Here is a 25,375-nt window from a genome sequence, read left to right as displayed (position 1 = left end):
ATAAGTTAATTAATCTTTGTGAGTCTTGGTTTCCACATTTTAAAATAGGCATCCTAACAGTACTTACCTCACAGGATAATTATGAGTACCTAGTACATCATAAGTACTCTCTAAATGTTAGTATAATTATTAATATTCTTCCAGGGTGCTATTGTAAATGATTAGGGGGAAAAACTACAGAAGCTTGAAAGTGCAGGTAGGTGACAATTGTTGCATCACCATATCATGATATAACACCAGTTGTCAGCATTCTATGGACCTAATAGTAAAATGTAACCACTTGCTCATAGGAATGATTTTAATACTTACATCTCACTCATACCACATGGACCATTTCAAGTTAAAAATATTTAAGTTTCTAAATTTGCAAGTGCTAAGCTGCAAAGTAGGGGCTGCTTTCTCCCTGGGACAATGAACATCTGCTGAAACAATTTGTCCAACAGAGCTTTTGCCTCTGCCAGCCTTTTTTTTTTTTTTTAAAGAAATGGAAAAAGGATCATTGTTTAACTTCAATTCTTCTCATCTTCTAAACCAAGAAACAATTTCTCTCAGGACTAGATGTTTCTAGGATTTGGAAAAGTAAAGGGGCCTCAGCTTTTTATTTATTTTTTCCTATTTTCAAGTAAGGCTAAGTAGAATTTTACTTAGAGCACCATATTATCTTTTCCTTCTTATTTGAGTATTGTTTGAAAGACCACAGGCTTTTCTAGATGATTTAAGATTTCTGTAGTGAATTGAGCTCCACAGCACTTTCTAAGTCTGAGAGAGACTGGGGGGTGGGGTAGTGGTTATCACACAGCAGAAAAGGGGTCAAGCTTTAAATTAGAAAGGCTTTTAAGAAGCTCATATCTTATTACTTTTTGTATGCAAAGTCAGAGTGGTCTGAAGGGAAGATGATCCAAAATCTTGAAAATAAATTAAATGTTCCCAAAGCTAAAATCCAATAGCATCCTAGAGATAATGGATGGTTAAGTAGAACTGCTGATAAACTTCAAGTCTAAGACTTATCAGTCAGGTTACCTCTCCAGCTTTTCTGCATTGGTTTCCCCAGGGAAAGGTGGAGAGAGGACACTTCAAGCACTCAGCTTTATAATGCACACTTAAGAAGGCAGTGAATAATAACCATTAGAGTTCTCTGGGTAAACCAGGTTGAATTAAAGGTGCTTCTTTTGTTACTTACTTTAAAGTAGAGCTTCTGGTCCTTGGGGATTACACCAAGAGCAATGAGTCATATCTGAAATGAGGAAGGGAAAGTGTTGTCAAATTTCATGTTGATTCATAAGAATAAGCATGAAAGGTTGTTCACAGTATTTTGGTGGGGGCAGGGAGACACAAGGGGAGACCAGAGAATCAAATACTTGAGCACTGAAGAGTTTCTATTTGCTATAAAAGATTGAAGAACCTTGCTGTTTTCAAATAGAGGACTTCATCATATATAAATTATTCCTGATTTTTTAAAAATTTATTTTATTCAAGTATAGTTGATTTACAATGTTGTGTTAATTTCCACTATACAGCTAAGTGATTCAGTTCTCTCTCTCTCTCTCTCTCTATACACACACACACACACACACACACACACACATTCTTTTTCATATTCTTTTCCATTATGGTTTATCACAGGATATTGAATATAGTTCCCTATTCCTGATTTCTTATTGTTTTCTAATTATTATTGTTATTTATAAAATGGTCAAGTATGTAAAGAAAAAGAAAATGTTTTAGCTACCAAGTCAAAAATATTTTGCCACCTGCTATGTATTTTGCCAGCCAGTTAAAATCTTTAGCATTCTTTGGTACAAAGCCTTAAGATGATTGTGGGGTGGACAGAAATTTTCCTCTGTTAGAATCTTTTGGATGATAGTCAAACACTTCTGTAATTTCCTTCACCACTTTTAGCTCCTTTTGGCATCACTTATTTCAAGTATGCCTCTGGAATGTCAAGAAAATTGCCAGATACTATTTTGAATGTTGTATTTTAATATAATATCAGGCTAAAGTTGTTCCTAGAGACTTCAGAAATAAAGGTAGAGTGCTTCTTTCTTATCTTTTAGCAAAATGGAAAACTTTAATTAAGACCCCATGGAGCTTTTGGTCAGTCTCCTACCTGTGAAAGTAGATTAGAAAAGAATTTTTATCCTCTGGCAGTAACAGATTTACTTTGGGGGGATGAGGGGAGAAGGAATTGAGTAGAAGGAAAACCAGAAGCTAGACTTGTCACTTAAGTTATCAAATGGTCCAAATATTTGTTCCAAAGCCACTGATTTCACTGGAGTTGTTTTGTCCTGGATATTGGCATTTGAGCCCTCCTCAGTTAAACCTTTTAGAATAATGACTCTGGCAATACTTTGGAATAAACTTTCCATGGTTATTTCCTCAGTTGAATAAGTTTACAACTAGAAATTCTATCATTTCTGGCTACTCTAACTCCCGATACAAGTATGTGAGGTTTGTTGTCCTGGCACCAATAGGGAAAGAATGGTAGAGCAGGGAGAGACCTCATGGGATCATCTAATCCATACTAAAATCATTCAAAACAGATGGTTCTTTAGTCAAAAGTTTTCCAAGGAAATCGTTACACTGGCAATTGCAGTATGACTAGGCTCATAACAATAAAAGAGGCTTGCTTGCCTTTCTGATCAAGAATCATTGCAATATCAAACAAAGGGTGAATTCTTTCCTAAGAAGCTTATGAGTAATTCAGGTCTCTACAAGCATTCCAGGAACAAGATTCTTTTTGGTTACTAAGATTGTAAGTGTGATTTTAGCCCTAAGGCTTAAAACCAAAGCACATATGCTATGTCTCACTTGTTCTGTGGACCACTTCCCTTTTCATTCCTCTAGATATTTTTTTTTCTTCTATCTTTGTTATGTTGAGAAACAGTAAGTATTTTTAGCCGGCTCACCTGAATTAATCTCTTACAGGGCTAACGTATTTGAACTAACAACCACAAAAAATAATTTACGGGGAAAACTCTTCCCTGCTCTATATTTTCTAGCTCTTATCCCATTATTTTTAGCTTTGTGACCTTGGGCAAGTCATTTAAATTCTCTGGGTCTCAGTTTCCTCTTCTGTATAAAATAAGAACGTGAATCTAGATGACTGAAAGAGTCTCTTTTAGCTCCAACAGTCTATAACCCAACCTATCATAAAGCAAAATTGTGACCTTTATCACAAAGAAAGGACAGTGGGAGGGAAACGCGTGAGGAATTTTTTCTCATTTCTCTCACTCCTACAAATGCTGCAAATGGCTGAAGTTGGAGACTCAAAACTTTATTAGGTATGTTAATTGTCTGGGTAAAGTTCTGCACAAAGTTTTAGAAGCTGAAGGGGTGAGAGATTTTAAGCTACAATCTTTTATTTTTCCCATTTTTGACTAATTTCAAGACTTGAAACCTGTTGTATTTTAGAATACTGAATAACATATCATGTGTTAGTTTCTTGGGAAATAACAGCTAACTGAATTTAATAGTTCACATTAGTATTGACATCTTCCTTCTAATTAACAAAATATAACTTTTTATTTTTCCCCCCAATTTTTGTGATAAATGTGCTTACTTCTGCAAATGGCCAATATTTCCTTCTAATACTCCTTTGCTGAAATCCTCCAAAAAAGTTCAAAATACTTATACTCCAGGGAGAAAATACTGCTAAAAATTTACTTTTAATGATTCCATTCCATACATGCAAATAGACTCTTTTAGAATCCAACTCTATCTATGGCACTGAGGGTCAGAGGGGAGAAGAATATGTTAATAAACCTCCTATTGCTCTTGAGATTTCCTCAAATGGCAGAGAGAACTAAAACTATGAGAAAATTACTGGAGAGCTCTAACTAATAAAAATAATAAAATATCCAATTTTGGTTATGCAATTTAATTAACATACTGGGGAAAGGAGCTAAAATAAAAGGACTAGTTATGTTTCATTTCCTGAATTATTTCCAAAAACAGAAACATTTTGTCCACTTCCCAATTTGTGGAGCTATTGCAAAAATTTTCTGCCATCACAAATCTTAGAGACAGTGAATCTTACTTAAAGTTGTATGTGGACAGCCTACTGCCAAAGTGCCAAAGTAGACTTGGTTTCATGTGAAAGATCTAGGAGCATAGCTGTTCTATTAGATGATGTTAGGAACCAGCCTTGGTGACAAGTTAAGTCTTTCAAAGATTAAAAAATACTTCATTTTAACTGTCACCTGCTTAGTATGTCAGGCTGATTAAGGTTAGGTTAGCTCAGTGACACCACTGAGCGTTACCAAACACTACAAATAATTGTGCATGGAGAGATAATAGCTGCAAGAAGAGCCGGTGACCAACTACAATGCTTATGTTTGTATTTTTCTATCACTGCTGAAAAAGTAAATAAATTTAATTTAAAAATTTCCACAGAATTTATAAAACCTGATTTATTCAAAGTTTAAAAATTGATCCATATTACAGAACCAAAATAATGTAAATAGTTTTATACCTTTTATTGGTAGAATATACAAACTCAGAGAACCAAGAACCTGCGACTTTCAACTTTAAAAAACCCTCATTTTCCAGTGTGTTTTCATGCTAAATTCTATTAGATCTTCTTTGAAAATGAAAAGTACTCTACTACAGATTGCACTGATCTCAACAGGAGGAGAAAACAATCTATTTTTCATTAGAGTTCCTGATGGTAACAACAGAGAGAGCCAGTAATTTGTTAAGTGCAATAATGTCTCCATGAAAATCATGAATGAGGGACTTTCCTGGTGGAACAGTGGTTAAGAATCTGCCCGCCAACGCAGGGGACACGGGTTCGAGCCCTGGTCCAGGAAGATCCCACATGCTGCAGAGCAACTAAGCCCGTGCACCACAACTACTGTGCCTACACTCTAGAGCCCACAGGCCACAACTACTGAGCCTGCGTGCCACAACTACTGAAGCCCACAGGCCTAGAGCCCGTGCTCCGCAAAGAAAATCCACCTCAATGAGAAGCCCACGCACCGCAATGAAGAGTAGCCCCCGCTCACTGCAACTAGAGAAGGCCCATGCACAGCAACGAAGACCCAACGCAGCCAAAAAAAAAAAAAAAAAAAACCACAGGAAAAAAAAAAAGAAAAGAAAATCATGAATGAAGGACATGATTTTTAAAAGATTAACTCATGAGGATAATTCCCAGGTACATAATTTTTTTTCTAAGCTGCCTTGCTTCAAGGAGGCCTCTCCAGAGAATAATTGAAACAATAAGAAAATAAACTTTAAAACATTATATAAGACATTCAATATATTTTTCTTCAAAATACATTTCACTGACTTAGTAGATATTCCAGGTAAGAAGGCACTAGTTTTATACTGGAATTTAGACATTTTCATTGGTTCAGAAGTCTTCATTAAGAAAAACCTATATCTCGCTGAAGCACTGAGTCATAAGATTAATAACTGTCCAATATTATTTTCTACTCCAGACAATATTATCTTTTGTGTTCCAACACTCAGCTCTTCCACCTAGTTGGTACGTCTCATATGTGATATAGATAACAGCTCTTTTAATACTCCGAACCATTAGTTGTGTGTCCAAGATAACCTACATTCACAAATAGAGAAGTACTTTCATTTTTGCATAGAAATGAAGAATGAGGAAATTTAGAAGTTAGATTTCTGAGAAGATAATTTAAAAGGCTCTCATTTAGCTATTTATCCATGTATCAGCAGCCTGGTGGCCCTAGTCACCCCCTTTGCTCAGAGTTGCCTACAAGGGCTGACTGGAAATGGCCCCGCTTTTGCCCCTTCCCTGGGTCTCACATATAGTGTGAACCATAATTTTCTTGTTTTTTTTTTTTTTGCAGCCACCCCCGCTTCCCACCCTACTTCCCATTAGATGTGGTAAAGGTCAGGGGGTTCATCCTCCCCACTTTACTCTTTGTTTTCAGTTCCTACTAATGCTGAATTATCTCTTTCACATCCTTCCTCCTATGGCTATCCTCTTCTATCCATTTTGCATAAACACAAATGTAAAACATGTGTTTTCATTTATTTCCCTGAAACACAATCACACCAGGCAGTTGGGTTAAAGGTTTGGGTGGATATCTTGGGATACGAGGGCATTATATCACAGCACAGCATGGCAAATAATGTGAAACTGAACGTCAGACATCTCTGTTCATTGGCAGTACTTGCCACTAACCAGCACCTTTTCTCAGGACCTAGCTCCTGATGTCTTGCAGCCATCTTCCCTACCTCCTATTATCCTCCACTACTTTTCCTGGTTTTGGAACACTTGCTTCATCCACCTCTGGCTAAAGCAAAACATAACATTCTTCTTACTTTATTATGCAGGTGATGTTTTCTTTGTCCAATTTTTAGCTCATTTTAGACAAGCCCCAAATGCAGAATCAAAGATGGCTCACCAAAATGCTTTTGCTAAATAAGACATTTTTCTCCATGAGGAATTCCTTTTGTTTTAAATACATTTATTTATTTTATTTATTTATTTTTGGCTGCGTTGGCTCTTCGTTGCTGCGTGCAGGTTTTCTCTAGCTGTGGTGAGCGGGGGCTACTCTTTGTTGCGGTGAGTGGGCTTCTCATTGCAGTGGCTTCTCTTGTTGCGGAGCATGGGCTCTAGGCATGCGGGCTTCAGTAGTTGTGGCATGTGGGCTCAGCAGTTGTGGCTCACGGGCTCTAGAGAGCAGGCTCAGTAGTTGTGGCGCATGGGCTTAGCTGCTCTGCGGCATGTGGGATCTTCCCGGATCAGGGCTCAAACCCATGTCCCCTGCATTGGCAGGCGGATTCTTAACCACTGCGCCACCAGGGAAGTCTCCATGAGGAATTCTGTTACCTGCTTTTGAGCTGCCCACCCACCCACACGCACACAAGTTTTGTGGCACACTCTACATTTTAAAGGCCATTCAGCTAGCAAGGTATTAAGTTTTTGAAGGGCCCTGGGAAGAAACCTAGGGTTCATTCCCATGTTCTTCCTATTCCCTCCTGACCATAACCAAATCCCAAGCCCTGTTGATTCTGCTGGAAACATCTCTCTTCCTTCTACTGCTACCCTTATCCAACACAGCACTGTCTTTTCACCAGTATTAGTTAAACAGCCTCCTAACCCATTGTTGGGAGGAGAAACTTATCCTCTACCAACTTAAGTCCAAGTGGTTGGGAGCCTACAAATTAATTGATGACAGATAGATTAACAGGAGAAAAGTTAATTTTCACATACAAGTGAGAGGACCCCTTATGAAGTGGCTCCCCAAACATTTAGGAGTAAGGGTTTATATACAAGCTTAATGAAGGGGGGTGGATGAGTTTAGGATTTCAAAGGATGGAAGGTTCTGATGAGGCTTGTGCATACAATTTTCTGGAATGTCCCAGTGCCTAAGGCCAGTCACCTTCCTTACTAGAGACTTCCCCAGAGACTGGGTCTGGGGCAGCTGACTCTCATAAAGCCCTGCTTTAGTCAGATAAGGGAAGTCCTGATAAGATTACTTTCTGCAGACGTTTTCATTTTGAAGTAATCCGCATACCATTTTGGTGGGTTGATGATCCCTACACTATCTCCCTACATCCAGTCTTGTTTCCACACATCTGTTCACATTGCAGCCAGAATGATATTTCTAAAACACCTGATCATGACACTCCCTTTCTTAAAAATACTTCAGTGGCTTTTCACTGCCAAGGATTATGATTTATAATCCTAGATTTACCAGTTACCTACTAAAGCTTAAAGAACCAAAGAGTAAAATTGTGTAAATCTACAAAGTTGATTTACATGGTAGGAAAGGTAAGGCAAGGTGGGTAAATTATGATATACTAAAACATTAGTATTTAGTGCCATGCCACATTTTGCATCTATGTTTCTCAGATTTTACTTCTGAAATTCCTACTTGGGGCAGTGTGCCAGGTACCAAATCTTTTTCTCTTTCCTCCGATTTTGATTAACATTTAATTCCTTTAGGGCCTTACTGAAACGCCTGGCTAAGTTAGTTCATAAGCTTATTCTTATTAGTGTTAATAAGTTAATGTACTATGCATTTCCACATACAGTGTTTCTATTTTAATAAGGTCATTCATGACTTATACCACGGGATGACCTATAAAAGGCATTTCAGACCCTGAAGCAACAAGCTGAGGAGAAAATCTGAGCAAATGGGCTTTGAATACCTCTTAAACCCAAGGTTCTTGCTCTGCTTATGAATAGAACTGGCCCTGAAGGGAAGAATTCTATTGCCTTTGTATAATCTGTACCCCTCAGGAGAAGGGTTCATGCTACTCTGTATTACTCTATTATGTAGCACAACCTCAGTGTACCAAATGGGATATTTTGCTATCCAGCTGTGATTCCTACATACTTGAATTGTCCATATGTATTTTTTAATAGCTTTATTTAGATATAATTTACTTGCCACAAAATTCACCCTTATTTAAAGTGTACAGTTGAGTAATTTTTAGTATATTCTTAGGGCTGTGCGACCAACACCACTATCTAATTTTCAAACATTCTCATCGTCCCCAAAAGAAACACTGTACACATCAGCAGTCATTCCCTATTCCCACCCCCATTACCTCAACCTAGCACTAGGTCACAATCTATTTTCTGGCTCTACAGATTTGTCTATTCTGGACTTTTTGTACAAATGGAATCATACATTATGTGACCTTTTGTGAATGGCATCCTTCACCTAGCATAATGTTTTCAAGATTCCTCCATGTTGTAGCATATATCAGTACTTCCTTCCTTTTTGTTGCCAAATAATATTCCATTATATGGATGTGCCACCATTGTTTATCCATTCATCAGTTGATGGACATTTGGGTTGTTCCCACTTTTTGTCTATTGTGAATAATGCTGCTATGAACATTAGTGTACACATTTTTGTGTGGGTATATGTTTTCAATTCTCTTGCTTGTATACCTTGCTGTAGAATTGTTGGTCATAGGGTAATTCTCTGTTTAACATTTTGAGAAACTGCCAAACTATTTCCAAAGTGGCTACAGCAGTTTATATTCCCATCAGCAAGTATAAGCATTCCAATTCCTCTGCATCTTTGCCAACCCTTGTTATTGCCATCTGGTGGGTATGAAGTAGTATCTCATTATAGTTTTGATTTGCCTTTCCCTAAGGACTACTGATGTTGATCATCTTTTCATGAGCTTATTGGTCATTTGTATATCTTCCCTGGAGAGATGTCTATTCACATCCTTTGACCATTTTTTATTGTGTTATTTGTTTTTTTTTTATTATTGAGTTGTAAGAGTTATTTATATATTCTAGATATAAATTGTTTGTCAGATATATGATTTACAAATATTTTCTCCCACTCTGTGGGTTGTCTCTTCACTTTTTTGTCAGCTTCTTTTGAAGCACAAAATTTTTAAATTTTGAGGAAGTCTAATTTGTCTATTTTGTCTTTTGTTGCTTATTCTTTTGGAATCATATCCAAGAAAATATTGCTTAAGCTAAGGTTACAAAGGTTTGCTTTTATGTTTTTTTTCTAAGAGTTTTATAATTTTAGCTTTTAACTTTAGGTCTAGGATCCATTTTTGATTAATGTTTGTATATGGTGTGAAGTGGGTATCTAACTTCATTCTTTTTCATGTAGGTATCCAGTTATCCCAGCACCATTTGTTGAAATTGCATATACTTTTAAACCATATACTAGGAAGCTGTTGAGTTAACAGTTCTGTTAGCCATCTGTTACTGAGTAACCTAGTAAGCAAATTCAACTCTGAGAGACTTCAGGTATCAGTATTTGGTTCTGTAGATTTGTATATACTGTATATCTCTTCTTGCTTTTGAGTATTTTGTGAGTTTTGTTCTGTTGAATATTTCAGGTATTTGGATGCATTTCTCTTCCCTAAAGTAAATATATGATTTACTATATTTAAATAGTGATTTACCATATTTAATAGTGGGAACTGCTACATGTAATTAATCTTGACCTGCAAAGACCTAGCAATTCATCCATTTATTTCCTCAAGAAAAGTTTGTTGAGTACCTATGTGCCATGGATATAATGCTGGGAATATAGTAATAAACAAAACATAGTCCTTGCCCTCAAAGAACATATTCTAGAGAGAAGAAGCAAACAAACAAACAGAAACCAAAAAAAAAAAAAATATGTGAGGTATGGATGTTGACACATGTTAAGAAGAAAATAACAGCCAGAGGAAGAGGGTAAAGAGTGATGCAAAAGTGTTGCTCGTTTGTATAGTCAGCGGTCTCTTTGATGAAGGCAACATTTAGTCAGAAACTGGAAGGCTGCATCGAACTATCTATGGCCGATATCCTAAGGATGAGTGTTCCATGCAGTGGTAAGAGCAAGTGCAGTGACCTGAGATGGGACATGCTTGGCTCAGCTCAAATTTTCTCCCTCCCTCTGTAATTCTAATGCCAACAGCATAATTTCTGTACACATCCCAATTTCACCATAGTTTCTCTTCTAAAAACATTTTGCCATAATTGATTATATATTGTACCGTACCTAAGAAGATTCAGTTTGGATGTTTCAAAATTAGATAAATTTAAACAAAATAACAAAACAACAAAAAACCCCAAACCTTTTCCTGCATTACATTTTGCATCCTTGCTGAAGCACGATTTCTGATGTTGCAACTTCAGTTCAATTCAGCAAACTTAACTGAATGCCTACAGTGATATTTCCCAAATCGTAATTTGTGGACCATATTTGTGGTTCAGAACTTTCACTAGGACTTGACAATGGTTTGAATAATTAAAATTAGGCCTCAGTAATTTATAACAATGCCTGTATGCTTGTTTTCTGACAATATGGAATGTAGTGAATGCCACCAGGGTGACAATTCCAAGGAGCTGTATGTTGAGGAATCTTATGACTTATGCATAGCCTACCTTGAGCGTCATCAGCTATGACACACCAGGTGTGTATTATGGGGTCAGTTTGTCACTTATGCCACATATGGCTGTAGTAATTTAATGACTCACTGGAGTTACTGTTAGAAAATCAGATGTTGTTGCCTGTACGCCACTGAATATCAATAACCAAAGAGAAGATACATTTGCCATGAAAATTTCAATGCATTTTACAGTACTTTTCTTAAAAAGTCATCATTTTTTGACAGTAATACCCTGAAAATCAATGCCCCACCTTTCTCTTTTCCTCCTTGCCTATGTTCGTGATCTCTGTTTCAGACTACTTTAGGCAGTTGGTAAATCTTAAGTGGCCTGGATATGTGAAAGCAAGGTGCTTTGATATTTTCAATATTTAAACTCAGAATATTCCAGAATGCCCTAAATTAAAATGCAATTATGAAATGCCCTTTTGCCTTTTCACCAAATATATTCAATTCCTACCCACTGACTAAGGTAAAATAATCCTTTCTGCCCCTTAACTCACATTAAAACTCTTTCCTCTTGCCTAGCATTTCTTTTTGTTTGTTTGTTTGTTTTCCAACTGGCAAATAACATGTACATTTTATTTTTAAAGAAAAATATGGCCTAATATAAAATAAAATTGGGATCAAGCAGTTTTTTTTTTTAAACATCTTTATTGGAGTATAATTGCTTTACAATGGTGTGTTAGTTTCTGCTTTATAACAAAGTTTATCAGCTATACATATACATATATCCCAATATCTCCTCCCTCTTGTGTCTTCCTCCCTCCCACCCTCCCTATTCCACCCCTCTAGGTGGTCATAAAGCACCGAGCTGATCTACCTGTGCTATGCAGCTGCTTCCCACTAGCTATCCGTTTTACATTTGGTAGTGTATATATGTACATGCCACTCTCTCACTTTGTCCCAGCTTATCCTTCTCCCTCCCCGTGTCCTCAAGTCCATTCTCTAGTAGGTCTGCGTGTTTATTCCCGTCTTGCCCCTAGGTTCTTCATGACCTTTTTTTTTTTTTTTAAGATTCCATATATATGTGTTAGCATACAGTATTTGTTTTTCTCTTTCTGACTTACTTCACTCTGTATGACAGATTCTAGGTCCACCTGCCTCACTACAAATAATTCAATTTCGTTTCTTTTTATGGCTGAGTAATATACCATTGTATATATGTGCCACATCTTCTTTATCCATTCATCTGTCGATGGACACTTAGGTTGCTTCCATGTCCTGGCTATTGTAAATAGAGCTGCAATGAACATTGTGGTACATGACTCTTTTTGAATTATGGTTTTCTCAGGGTATATGCCCAGTAGTGGGATTGCTGGGTTGTATGGTAGTTCTATTTTTAGTTTTTTAAGGAGTCTCCATACTGTTCTCCATAGTGGCTGTATCAATTTACATTCCCACCCACAGTGCAAGAAGGTTCTCTTTTCTCCACACCCTCTCCAGCATTTATTGTTTGTAGATTTTTTGATGATGGCCATTCTGACTGGTGTGAGATGACATCTCACTATAGTTTTGATTTGCATTTCTCTAATGATTAATGATGTTGAGCATTCTTTCATGTGTTTGTTGGCAATCTGTATATCTTCTTTGGAGAAATGTCTATTTAGGTCTTCTGCCCATTTTTGGATTGGGTTGTTTGTTTTTTTGTTATTGAGCTGCATGAGCTGCTTGTAAATTTTGGAGATTTAATCCTTTGTCAACTGCTTCATTTGCAAATATTTTCTCCCATTCTGAGGGTTGTCTTTTCATCTTGTTTATGGTTTCCTTTGCTGTGAAAAAGCTTTTAAGTTTCATTAGGTCCTTTGTTTATTTTTGTTTTTATTTCCATTTCTCTAGGAGGTGGGTCAAAAAGGATCTTGCTGTGATTTATGTCATAGAGTGTTCTGCCTATGTTTTCCTCGAAGAGTTTTATAGTGTCTGGCCTTACATTTAGGTCTTTAATCCATTTTGAGTTTATTTTTGTGTATGGTGTTAGAGAGCATTCTAATTTCATTCTTTTACATGTAGCTGTCCAGTTTTCCCAGCACCAGTTATTGAAGATTGCCTAGCATTTCTTATGCCGTATTTTCCACACTGTGTTATACATACGTCCCTTGACTGCCATCACCTAGGAGCATACCCTAGGGCTGTAGAGGGTTCTCAGTAAATATTTACGAATGTGTTATTATTATGGCCTGGAAGTATTAGGGAGATAAATATCAGAATGATCCCATGGGGTTCAACTTTGTTTCTATTTTGGTTTCTTAGTTTTGTTTCTTTAATTTGAAAAGCTTTGATTTAAAAAAAAAAAACAGGAGAGAATGAGTGGGAAGAAAATTTTAAAGTATGTCATTCCTTTAGGGATATTTTTTTTCATTGCTTCTACCTGCCCAGTGGTTAGATATAGAATTCAAGTTAAAAAACAAAATGAAACAAATGTTGTATTGAGTCCTAATGGCTAGTTCCTTTGAATGTGGCTGGAATGATGGTCTTTAAAGGGTGTTACCAGATTACATCTTTGCCAAGTAAGGAAGGTGGAGCTGTGTGGGAATGACGCTTTGTTTAGTCAGGTTGTATAATGTTTTGCTGAGACATGTTGGGAAAAGCAATCCAAAGTAATGTGGACTCACTATGAAGTCACAGTCTGAAGCACACCTTATAAAGTTTAGAGATTTTTTTGCGATCCTCTTGGAAATTTGCATACCATAAATGTTAGAGAAAATTAACTCTAATATATGTGTGTGTATGTATATACAGTCCCTTTCCCTAACATTTGTGGGACTTGAAGAAGAGTACAAATAAAGGCCCATATACAACACATCAAGTTATAAATCATAGTATCTTCAAATAAAGTAAGTTATTTCCTCCCACCTTAAAAATATGTCTTCAGACAAAGTTAAAATTTAAAACTCTTCGATAACCTTGGAGCTTCATGTTTAAAAAGTGGAGATCCTGGAAGAGCCTGGTCTACAGCCCACAGCCCAGCTCCCCCACCCTTCTCTTCCCATCCCCAGCTCCATCCCACAAGGTGAGAGGTCTCAAGAGGATGCAGGTGGCCACATCTACTCACACATCCATATCAGATCCATAGCAAACAGCTGCCTCTTGGGCCTCCCTTGGGCCTAGGGGTGCGGAACAATCCATGCCTAGGGACTGGGGAAGAAGCTGAAGCAGGCTCAGGGCCTTTTGGGTGGAGAAGTCTGGAATTCCAGGTAACCAGAGAAGGCATAGGGGCATGGTTCAGGCTCTGGGTAGGCACAGTCGTTTAGTTCCTGGATTCTTTGTCTTGTGCAAAGGGCTGTAGTCAGAGGAAGGGCAGAGAGATTCTCTGAAACAGAAGGCACAGAACAGATGCCCTTCTTGCCTGAGTCAAAGAGCCATACCGTGTGTATATAGATTTGTGTGTGTGTGTACGCCAAGCTCTGATGCCTATATATCTTTTAAAGATATAGAAAATTTGACATATACTCATGTATCGAGGGAGAGATATAACCTTATGGATGATCTGAAAGGATGAACAATACAACATACTTGTCATTGGGTACACTACAACAATTAATTGACTGTGGACATCTAAATACTTCAAATAATGATACGTTATAAAATGAGATTGAAGCCCCTTTCAGAAAGGCCTAGAAAGCTGTCATTTCTCTCACCCATGTACTGAAGGATCAACTTCATCTCACTCCCTACTGTACAGCTCTGCCCTAGGGAAAATGAGGATTATCTCTTGCTGAGCAGAGCCCAGCAGGGGACTAATGTGAGAAGCCTCCTTCAGCTAGGCTCCCCTCATCCACCCCCCCAACCTCCAACCCTTTTGGTATCTTCACAACCTCTTACCTTGAGCTCCCTTGCTCCTCTTTTATGCACTTTGGAAGGGATTTTCTTAAAATTTCACAGCCCTTTAACCTCATGAGCTGCTGAGTATCTTAAGCAATAGAGAGAGTTGAAGCTCAATCTTTAGTCTTTTGAACAAAAAATACTGAAGCCCTAACTATATTTACTTTTGTGGTATGGGGATAGTGAAAGGAGATATTCAACAAAATGAAGCATGTGAATAAGAAAACATTACTTTTTGTATGTGAATGTGGCTTTTAATTTTTCTGAGAGGCAATTTTCCAGCTAGTGTCTGTATTTCAGAAATGGAGAAGTCAAAGACTTGCTTCTAGGTAATAGGAGAAGCCACCAAGGTATATAAAATGCAGTAAAGTAGTTCTTAATAAAATGAATCAGACGTTTGAGCAGATATTGCAAATACACATATATGAACCACTGAGGTTTAACACTGTATTTAATAGTCTTGGATAACTTGAAGTAGTGAATTTAATCTGCCATGATCTGATTTATCAGAATTTGAAATGAGACAAGGTATTTTTCTGATATTTTAAGTGATCTACACCAAGGATCATGACTATTTGTAGGTTTCTTTACTACCATGTTCTCAAATATGTTATTACTCTGCAAAGAAGAAAGTGGGTAATTGTCCTATGTAAATAAACAGAGGGAGGGGGCGAGCTTGCACGCTGCCTGAGGACAAGGACATCTTGCTGGCTCACCACCCTTTCCAGAATTTAGAATCCAGATGGCCCATAGTAAGGTCCTTGTAAGTATCTGGTGGCTAACAAAAGAATAACTGAATTAATGTAAGTAATTTATATCAAGTATTGACCATGGCCCAGAGATTAGTGTTTTAGTTTGATTAGTGTTTGGTATATCGTATGGCATTAAATCTTGCGTTGTAAGTAAAGAAAAAGAGAATCAACAAGGTTACATAACCTGCCCAAGATAACACAACTTGTGAAATGATGGACTCACCTACCAACTATACTGTGATTGCATTATTTTTATTTCCTCATAATATTTATACATATCACAGATTTAAATCTTGTTAGCTGTGATTGGCATATCAAGAATATGATAGTTATACAGAGTCAGTAACTTCCTTTCAAGGCTACCAGTATAGTTTGAAAGAGGGAAGCCAGTAATCTGTGGTCTAACATGGCAAAATTCTGTGCACTAAGTAATCCTGGCTCCTCTACCTCAGGGAGAGGCAGAATTCCTGAGCAGACTTCTGACCTCTTTCTAGTGGCAATCAATAATCAGGGACTTCTGATGGCCACACATAGCAGGAAGAACAAAGTATTACTTGTTCTCCAGAGCCTTTCTTTTCAACTTGCTCTGACTTCCTGGACTCTGGGTCTTGATTACCTAGAACCATGGCTCTTGCCATCTGTGCTTGGCCTTACCTGACTTCCCTGGACTCCAGCCTAATGTATAACAACCCTGTGCCCCTCCCAGCCTTGTGTCTACCTCCCCTGGCCTACCCGAAGCTCTCGAAGGATGGTATCTGCCAGAACCTACCTGGCTCCTCTGCATGTTCTCTTGGCCTGTGTAACCTCATAACCACCTAAGCAGTGAACTGCAGAAAATCTTAGGAGTCCTAAAAAATAACTGGAAAATAAATTAGCTCTTATTCTAAACTGTCTTCTTTGTTACTATAACACTTATGTGGGACTTCCCTCTGTTCAGATAGGCCTGAGAGATGAATCTTCGAGAATATAACGAGTATTGGGTGACTATTTTCTTCTATCTGCAGGTATCCAACATTTGCAAAAGGACTGCAGTGTGTGTGTGTGTGTGTGTGTGTGTGTGTGTGTGTATTGTGGATATGTATTGGATCAAATTTGGGTTGTTTTGCTAAGATGTTGTTCAATGTTAGTTTGAACTGAAATGAAATGGTCTTGTGAAAAATAAAATGAAATCTAAACTGTAAATACTGATGAAAACCAAACCCATATCAGATAGTGTTCCTGCCATTAGCAGTAAGCATCTTTGTATGGGATGACTTAGTGGCTGCCACGGTTTACAGAGCAGTTAAAAAACTGTCACATGTTATGTCTTTAGGGAATTGTTTTACTTGTCAAGGACAAAGATGGAGAGGGAGACAGATAGAAAATGGTAATTGCCTTTCCCTAACAAGAACTTGAGCTAATGTTACCTATACTGTCTCACTGTAAAATGATGTGTATTAAAAAAATATTCATTCTTAAATGTGAATTGTATTAATCATTAAAGTCATTTCAAAGTCCTCATGGGAAAGGTAAAGTGTTTTCTAGTTTCTAACCCGTGAAACTGAACAACAGGCAGATAAAGTCCGGGAAGTTGTTCAACTGAACTAATTTGTTTTAAACACCTGATGTTAAATATTTGATTAAAATTTTCCTTACCAAGACTCAGTCTAGAATATAGAAAATGTTCATTTCAGAACGTCTCAGACACTAAAGGTACTTGCATGTTGTAACCAGATTGGTGTATACAGAAAAAAGGTATTTTTAGACTATGTCAGAGCTAAAACCGTTGGCAACTGGGAGTTTTGTGAATTCATGTGAAGGCGGCATGGCTTATAAAATGAGGGCACTGGGAAAAAGAATTACACTTGCTTTCTGGTTCTAGCTTTGCCAATAACTAGGTTTGGTGAGCTTGGGCAGGTCATTTGACTTCCTTTGGCGTTAAATTTTTCTCACTGTAAATGAAGGACTGGGCTCTGATTTCTAAGGTCAATTAAAGGTATGAAATCATGTGATTTTTTTAGAAGTTTCTTTCAAAATACACATTGCCTTTTTAAAAAAATATCTCTATTGGAGTATAATTGCTTTACAAGGGTGTGCTAGTTTCTGCTTTATAACAAAGTGAGTCAGCTATACATATACATATATCCCCATATCTCCTCCCTCTTGCGTCTCCCTCCCACCCTCCCTATCCCACCCCTCTAGGTGGACACAAAGCACCGAGCTGATCTCCCTGTGCTATGCGGCTGCTTCCCACTAGCTATCTATTTTACATTTGGTAGTGTATATAAGTCCATGCCACTCTCTCACTTCGTCCCAGCTTACGCTTCTCCCTCCCTGTGTCCTCAAGTCCATTCTCTACGTCTGCATCTTTATTCCTGTCCTGCCCCTAGGTTCTTGAGAACCATTTGTTTTTTTTAGATTCCATATATTTGTGTTAGCATACGGTATTTCTTTTTCTCTTTCTGACTTACTTCACTCTGTATGACAGTCTCTAGTTCCATCCACCTCATTACAAATAACTCAATTTCGTTTCCTTTTATGGCTGGGTAATATTCCATTGTATATATGTGCCACATCTTCTTTATCCATTCATCTGTCGATGGACACTTAGGTTGCTTCCATGTCCTGGCTACTGTAAATAGAGCAGCAATGAACATTGTGGTACATGACTCTTTTTGAATTATGGTTTTCTCAGGGTATATGCCCAGTAGTGGGATTGCTGGGTCATATGGTAGTTCTATTTTTAGTTTTTTAAGGAACCTCCATGCTGTTCTCCATAGTGGCTGTATCAATTTATATTCCCACCAACAGTGCAAGAGGGTTCCCTTTTCTCCACACCCTCTCCAGCATTTATTGTTTGTAGATTTTTTGATGATGGCCATTCTGACTGGTGTGAGATGACGTCTCACTGTAGTTTTGATTTGCATTTCTCTAATGATTAATGATGTTGAGCATCCCTTCATGTGTTTGTTGGCATAAAATACACATTGCCTTTTTACTGGACCTATCCTAAAGGTATTACTGGACCTTATCCAATCATAGCTTCGGCAAACAATACGGCCACTGAAAAGCTACTTGCGTCACTTGATTTTATTTTTTCACACTCAAACAATACCTGGCAAATAAAGAAAGGTTCCTGAATTGTGATTGGCACAATGATACATGGTCAGCTGCACTGAGAATTTAAGCAAACTATATATATCATCAGGGTGCAGAATGAAGGTGAGGGCTGATCTGCAATTACCGGCATTTGTGAATCAAACCAACATTGTAAATTGTGGGTGTGGAACAAATGCCAAAAGCCCAACTGTGTCACACACTTTCTTTATGCCTGTATCCAGTGTTGTTTTTAGCACAATTTCCATCCTCTCCTACTCACTGGCTTTTCCACTAGAATGCACACACAGCAATTTTTTCTAGCCCTCCTCCTCCCAGATCTTCTATCGCAGCGGTCCCCAAACTTTTTGGCACCAGGGACCAGTTTTATGGAAGACAATTTTTCCACGGACCGGTTGGGGCGGGGGATGGTTTTGGGGTGATTCAAGTGCATTACATTTATTGTGCATTTTATTTCTATTATTATTACATTGTAATATATAACGAAATAATTACACAACTCACCATAATGCAGAATCAGTGGGAGCCCTGAGCTTGTTTTCACTTGCCACTCACTGATAGGGTTTTGTTTTTTGTTTTTTTAATATTTATTCGGTTGCTTGGGGTCTTAGTTGCAGCAGGCGGGCTCCTTAGTTGTGGCATGTGAACTCTTAGCTGCAGCATGCATGTGCGATCTAGTTCCCTGACCAGGGATCAAACCTGGGCCCCCTGCATTGGGAGCGTGGAGTCCACTGTGCCACCAGGGAAGTCCCCTCACTGATAGGGTTTTGATATGAGTCTGCAAGCAATGGATTTATTATGGTCTCTGTGCAGTTAAACCTCTCTTCTAATGATAATCTGTATTTGCAGCTGCTCCCCAGTGCTAGCATCACGGCCTCAGCTCCACCTCAAATCATCAGGCATTAGATTCTCATAAGGAGCGCACAACCTAGATCCCTCGCATGCACAGTTCACAATAGGGTTCACACTCCTATGAGAATCTGATGCCGCCGCTGATCTGACAGGAGGCGGAGCTCAGGCAGTAATGCGAGCAATGGGGAGCAGCTGTAAATACAGATGAAGCTTCACTCACTCACCCGCGCTCATCTCCTACTGTGCTGCCCATTTCCTAACAGGCCACGGACTGTTATCAGTCTCATTTCTGTGACACTACCCAACCTTCTTCCTTGGCTCTCACTCTTCTCTCTATACCTTAAATTTGGCTGTAATACAAGATATATTCCTAGACCCTGTGCTCTTCTGTATTGGTTCTCACTCCCTCAGAGTTTTTCTTGACTAATTGTCACTAATATGTGGATAGCTCCAAAGTTGACATCTTTATTTTTGGTCACCTTTATACAGTTTAAAAATAACTGCCCACTAGCTATATATTCTTATTCATTCATTCATTCATTCATTCACTAGGCAGAGAACATACTTTGAAAGGACTATTTCAAGGCAAATGGAGCATTTGAGGGATCATTTGTTAAACATGTCATTTCTAGAAAGAAGTGTTATGCTAAGTGTCTCAATATTTGCTGGATATTCAAAAAGCATTTTCAGTTTTCTTATATGATTAAATTAGATGTCCTAGTTTTAAAAAAATAACGACTCGTGTTTTTTATGATTTGGAAATTACTTAGGAGAAACAGAATTTAAGAATAAGACTTTCAGGGCGGGGGACTTCCCTGGAAGTCCAGTGGTTAAGACTTCGCCTTCCAATGCAGGGGGTGCAGGTTCGATCCTGGTCAGGGAACTAAGATCCCACATGCCTCACAGCCAAAACAAACACCAGAAGGTAAAATAGAAGCAATATTGTAACAAATTCAATAAAGACTTTAAAAAATGGTCCACATCAAAAAAAAAAAATTTCTTTGAAAAAAAAAAAAGAATAAGACTTTGGGGTTTTTAGAATATATTAATTTTCAACTCAAAAAGAATCTTATATATAACATATAAGATGCATATGTAATGCCCTTACATGAAACAGTCTGTAGTTGAATTACTCATCCTCCTCCTCATCTCCTGTCTAGCACCCTAAACCACTTCCCATACCTGCTGCCCAAATCAGCTCTCCCCATCTCTGTTTATATCATCCTTTCTTTGGTTTTACAACAGAGAAACCCCTTGCTCTTCCTGTTCCCTCTTCCCCTGGATTCCTTTATCCTGTCAGACAGTCCATGGATTCTTGCCTCACATTCTTTTTCAAAAGCAGCCCTCTGTGTTCTCTCTGCCCCTCCCCAAGTGAGAACAAACTACATCTGCAATATTGCAACTATCTGTTCCTGTGCAGTCTCAATTCTCTTAACTCTCTTCTAAATCCCTCCTAAAACCTGCCAGCTAGATCTTCATAAAGCATTTTATACCATGCTTCTGTATCATCTGTAGCTTTCCAGTGACTACAGGATGAAGTCTAAACCCTGCACATTCAAGACCCACCACAACTCTCTGATCCCTTCAAGAAAAGTTAAATTGCTATGTTTTGAAATAGAAGAGGGAATGTTTAGAACTAAGAATTTTAATGTAAGAGGAGTTTTGATTCTTAGCAGAGTTTGTTTAATCTCTTATCTGTAGATCTGTTGGGAGATAATCTTTTTCTGCAAACAGAAATAAGAACAAACAACTCTGGACATAGATTTTTAGAGAAAATATATTGACGAAGGGAATAAAGAGGGCTGAAAGCAGAGGGATTTGGCTTCCTGTCTGAGTAAGGTTGGGGCCTCCTAGACACACTAGGATGCTTTCGAAGCCTAGGGAGGTAATATCTCACATGAGAGCATTTAGTACCAAAGTCAGACCAGAAGTGAAGCAAGAATTTGATATGTTTATGTATTAAGGCCTTTAAGAAAGACAGGTTAAGGCAAGAATCTGTAATTATTCTGAATATTTAATATTGTTCTTTAAATTGGAATAACATACTTTGAAAACACATTTTAAGAAGGACTTGTCCTTATTACAATAGTTTTTGAATCTATACAATTTACTTTAAATATACTCTAAATAGAAAGCAGAAGTACTGCCTTGTGAGACTTTCTGAAAGCTGAAAATACATGCAGATGAAGATCTTCAAATACAACCCTTATGTTATCTAGTAGAATTGGCAACTCAATCCAGTTACTTGAACCACACTCCAGAAGTTATGAAAGAAAGTGAAATGCAGTACAGAGCTTATAAGTGTTCTGGAGTCAGACTGCCCAGGTTCAAATCCGGGCTATGCCCTTATTAGCCAGGTATTTGTGGGTAAGTTACTTAATCTTTCTATTGATATGTTTCAGTTTCCTTAACTATAGAATATGAATAATAACACTACCTACCTCATTGGGTTGTGCTGAGGAATAAATGAAATGATGCATGTAACGTGCTTAAAAACGGCACCAAGTACATATTTGAGTACTTATTAAGAATGCTGCAAAGTAGACAGTATTATATGTTTTACAGATTATGAAACCAAGCCATAGAGAAATCTCTCTAAACTTGCCTAAAGTAACACTAATTCTAAACTCTACAGCCTCAACAACTCCAAAATCTTAGCTCTTCCTCCATGCTGCCTGCCTCCTTGCTTTTGTATTGCTGGAGGTATGATAATGAATCAGACACTGGTCCTGTCATCAAGAGTGACACTGTTAAAAGGGAGAAAAACAAGAAGTGAATGGACAATTCTGCACAGGTTCTCCAGGAGCACTGATAAAAGGACACAACTCAGTCTGGAAGGGCTGCGGATGGCTTCTATAGCAGTTTCCAGCTAAATCAGGTCTTGAAGTGTGGACAGGAATTAGATCATGGGCTTCCATGGGTGGGAGACTGTCCTAAGGAGAGGAAACAGCAAACAAAGGAGTGGAGAGGACTCTCTGCAGGCAAAGGTACAAAAAGGCTATGAGAGAGGACACAAAACATTCAGTATTTACAATAGATCAGCTCAGCTGGAATGTGGAATTTGGGGTAGGGCTGGGGCCTGGTTTTAAGGGGAAGAAGTTGAAGCAGTTCTCTTCTACCAGCCATGAAAATACAAGTCAAGAAGAGGCAGCACAAATGCTTGTACACAATGCACAGGCCCCAAACAATAAGTACCCTTAGATGAACAGGCTGGTACTCATTTACTTTGAGGCATAAGTCAAAATACTTCTAAATATAATGTATGCCTCAGGCCTGGAGAGGTCCGACATGTCTATAGGTAGTGTATATTTTATACGGAAAATAACCACATTAACAATTGAGAGAAATCTCCACTTCCCTCTTCCAGGTATTCTTTCTTAAAGAAACTTATCTGCATTAGAATTATATGTTAAAACTCCTTTGTTTCTAAAGGAAAAACATCTTCATGGCTTCTTGTGTGAAAAATACTATCTTTGGTGTTTTAATCTAACCATTCTCACAGCAGTAGATCATCTATAGAACATCTTAATGCCCCATAGATGGGCTACAGAGAAGTGATGGTTTAAGGACCTTTTTAATTTTTTTTTTCTAGTTGTTACTTTTATATTTTCTTAACTCTGAAATTGAACATATTTACATATATTTATGGTATATTTTGAATTAAAAACTTAATATAAACATATTGATATCCTTTACCAATTGTTGTTTTGATATTCTTCTTAAGAGTTGTAGAACTTTATTTTTTTAATTTTTATTGAAGTATAGATGATTTACAGTGTTGTATTAGTTTCAGGTGTATAGCGAAGTGAATCAGTATACACATACATATATCCACTCTTTTTTTTTTTAGATTCTTTTCCCATATACACCATTACAGAGTATTGAGTAGAGTTCCCTGTGCTATACGGCAAGTTCTTATTAGTTATCTATTTTATATATAATAGTGTGTATGTCAATCCTAATTTCCCAATTTATCCCTCCCCCCCTTATGTCCTGGTAACCATAAGTTTGTTTTCAACATCTGTGACTCTACTTCTGTTCTGTAAATAAGTTCATTTGTACCCTTTTTTTAGATTCCACATATAAGTGATATCATATATTTGTCTTTCTGTGTCTGATTTACTTCACTCAGTATGACAATTTCTAGGTCCATCCATGTTGCTGCAAATGGCATTATTTTGTTCTTTTTTATGGCTGAGTAATATTCCATTGTATAAATGTACCACATCTTCTTTATCCATTCCTCTGTTGGACATTTAAGTTTCTTCCATGTCCTGACTGTTGTAAATAGTGCTGCAGTGAATATTGGGGTGCATGTATCTTTTTGAATTATGGTTTTCTCTGGGTATATGCCCAGGAGTGGGATTGCTGGGTCACATGGTAGTTCTATTTTTAGTTTCTTAAGGAACCTCCATACTGTTCTCCATAGCAGCTGTACCAATTTATATTCTCACCAACAGTGTAAAAGGGTTTCCTTTTTTCCGCACACTCTCCAGCATCTCTACTGTTTGTAGATTTTTTGACGATGGCCGTTCTGACCAGTGTGAGGTGATACCTCATTGTAGTTGATTTGCATTTCTCTGATAATTAGTGATGTTGAGTATCTTTTCATGTGCTTTTTGGCCATCTTATATCTTCGTTGGAGAAATGTCTATTTAGATCTTCTGCCCATTTTTTAATTGGGTTGTTTGTTTTTTTGATATTGAGCTGCATGAGCTGTTTGTATATTTTGTAGATTAATCCTTTGTCGGTTGCTTCATTTGCAAATATTTTCTCCCATTCTGAGGGTTATCTTTTAGTTTTGTTTATGGTTTCCTTTGCTGTGCAAAAACTTTTTAAGTTTCATTAGGTCCCATTTGTTTATTTTTGTTTTTATTTCCATTTCTCTAGGAGGTGGGTCAAAAAGGATCTTGCTGTGATTTATGTCATAGAGTGTTCTGCCTATGTTTTCCTCTAAGAGTTTGATGGTCTCTGGCCGTACATTTAGGTCTTTAATCCATTTTGAGTTTATTTTTGTGTATGGTGTTAGGGAGTGTTCTAATTGCATTCTTTTACATGTAGCTGTCCAGTTTCCCCAGCACCATTATTGAAGCGGCTGTCTTCACTCCACTGTATATTCTTGCCTCCTTTATCAAAGATAAGGTGACCATATGTGTGTGGGTTTATCTCTGGGCTTTCTATCCTGTTCCATTGATCTATATTTCTGTTTTTGTGCCAGTACCATACTGCCTTGATTACTGTAGCTTTGTAGTATAGTCTGAAGTCAGGGAGCCTGATTCCTCCAGCTCCGTTTTTCTTTCTCAAGATTGCTTTGGCTATTCGGGGTCTTTTGTGTTTCCATACAAGTTGTGAAACTTTTTTTTCTAGTTTTGTGAAAAATGCCAGTGGTAGTTTGATAGGGATTGCATTGACTCTGTAGATTGCTTTGGATAGTAGAGTCATTTTCACAATGTTGATTCTTCCAATCCAAGAACATGGTATATCTCTCCATCTATTTGTATCATCTTTAATTTCTTTCATCAGTATCTTATAATTTTCTGCATACAGGCCTTTTGTCTCCCTAGGTAGGTTTATTCCTAGATATTTTATTCTTTTTGTTGCAATGGTAAATGGGAGTGTTTTCTTAATTTCACTTTCAGATTTTTCATCATTAGTGTAGAGGAATGCAAGAGATTTCTGTGCATTAATTTTATATCCTGCTACTTTACCAAATTCATTGATTAGCTCTAGTAGTTTTCTGGTAGCATCTTTAGGATTCTCTATGTATAGTATCATGTCATCTGCAAACAGTGACAGCTTTACTTCTTCTCTTCCAATTTGGATTCCTTTTATTTCTTTTTCTTCTCTGATTGCTGTGGCTAAAACTTCCAAAACTATGTTGAATAATAGTGGTGACAATGGGCAACCTTGTCTTATTCCTGATCTTAGTGGAAATGGTTTCAGTTTTTCACCACTGAGGACGATGTTGGCTGTGGATTTGTCATATATGGCCTTTATTATGTTGAGGAAAG

At 37.7% G+C, this 25,375-nt stretch overlaps 1 protein-coding gene across 1 annotated transcript in view; it reads right to left on the bottom strand.

The window, feature by feature from the left end:
* Positions 1 to 1,180: 1,180 nt before the first annotated feature.
* LOC309630222 (uncharacterized protein) overlaps positions 1,181 to 25,375 on the bottom strand; it is a gene marked incomplete at its 5' end in the record, with an annotated part of 50,177 nt that continues 25,982 nt past the window's right edge. The window contains one exon of the mRNA XM_082395160.1: positions 1,181 to 1,234. Within this exon, the coding sequence (XP_082251286.1) occupies positions 1,182 to 1,234 (53 nt within the window). The 3' untranslated portion in view covers position 1,181. The remainder of the gene's footprint in view (positions 1,235 to 25,375) is intronic.

The sequence above is a fragment of the Balaenoptera borealis genome (genome assembly GCF_965194805.1).
Source record: "Balaenoptera borealis genome assembly, chromosome: 6".
Taxonomy (NCBI): Eukaryota; Metazoa; Chordata; class Mammalia; order Artiodactyla; family Balaenopteridae; genus Balaenoptera; species Balaenoptera borealis.
This window is presented reverse-complemented; position numbering and strand designations above follow the sequence as displayed.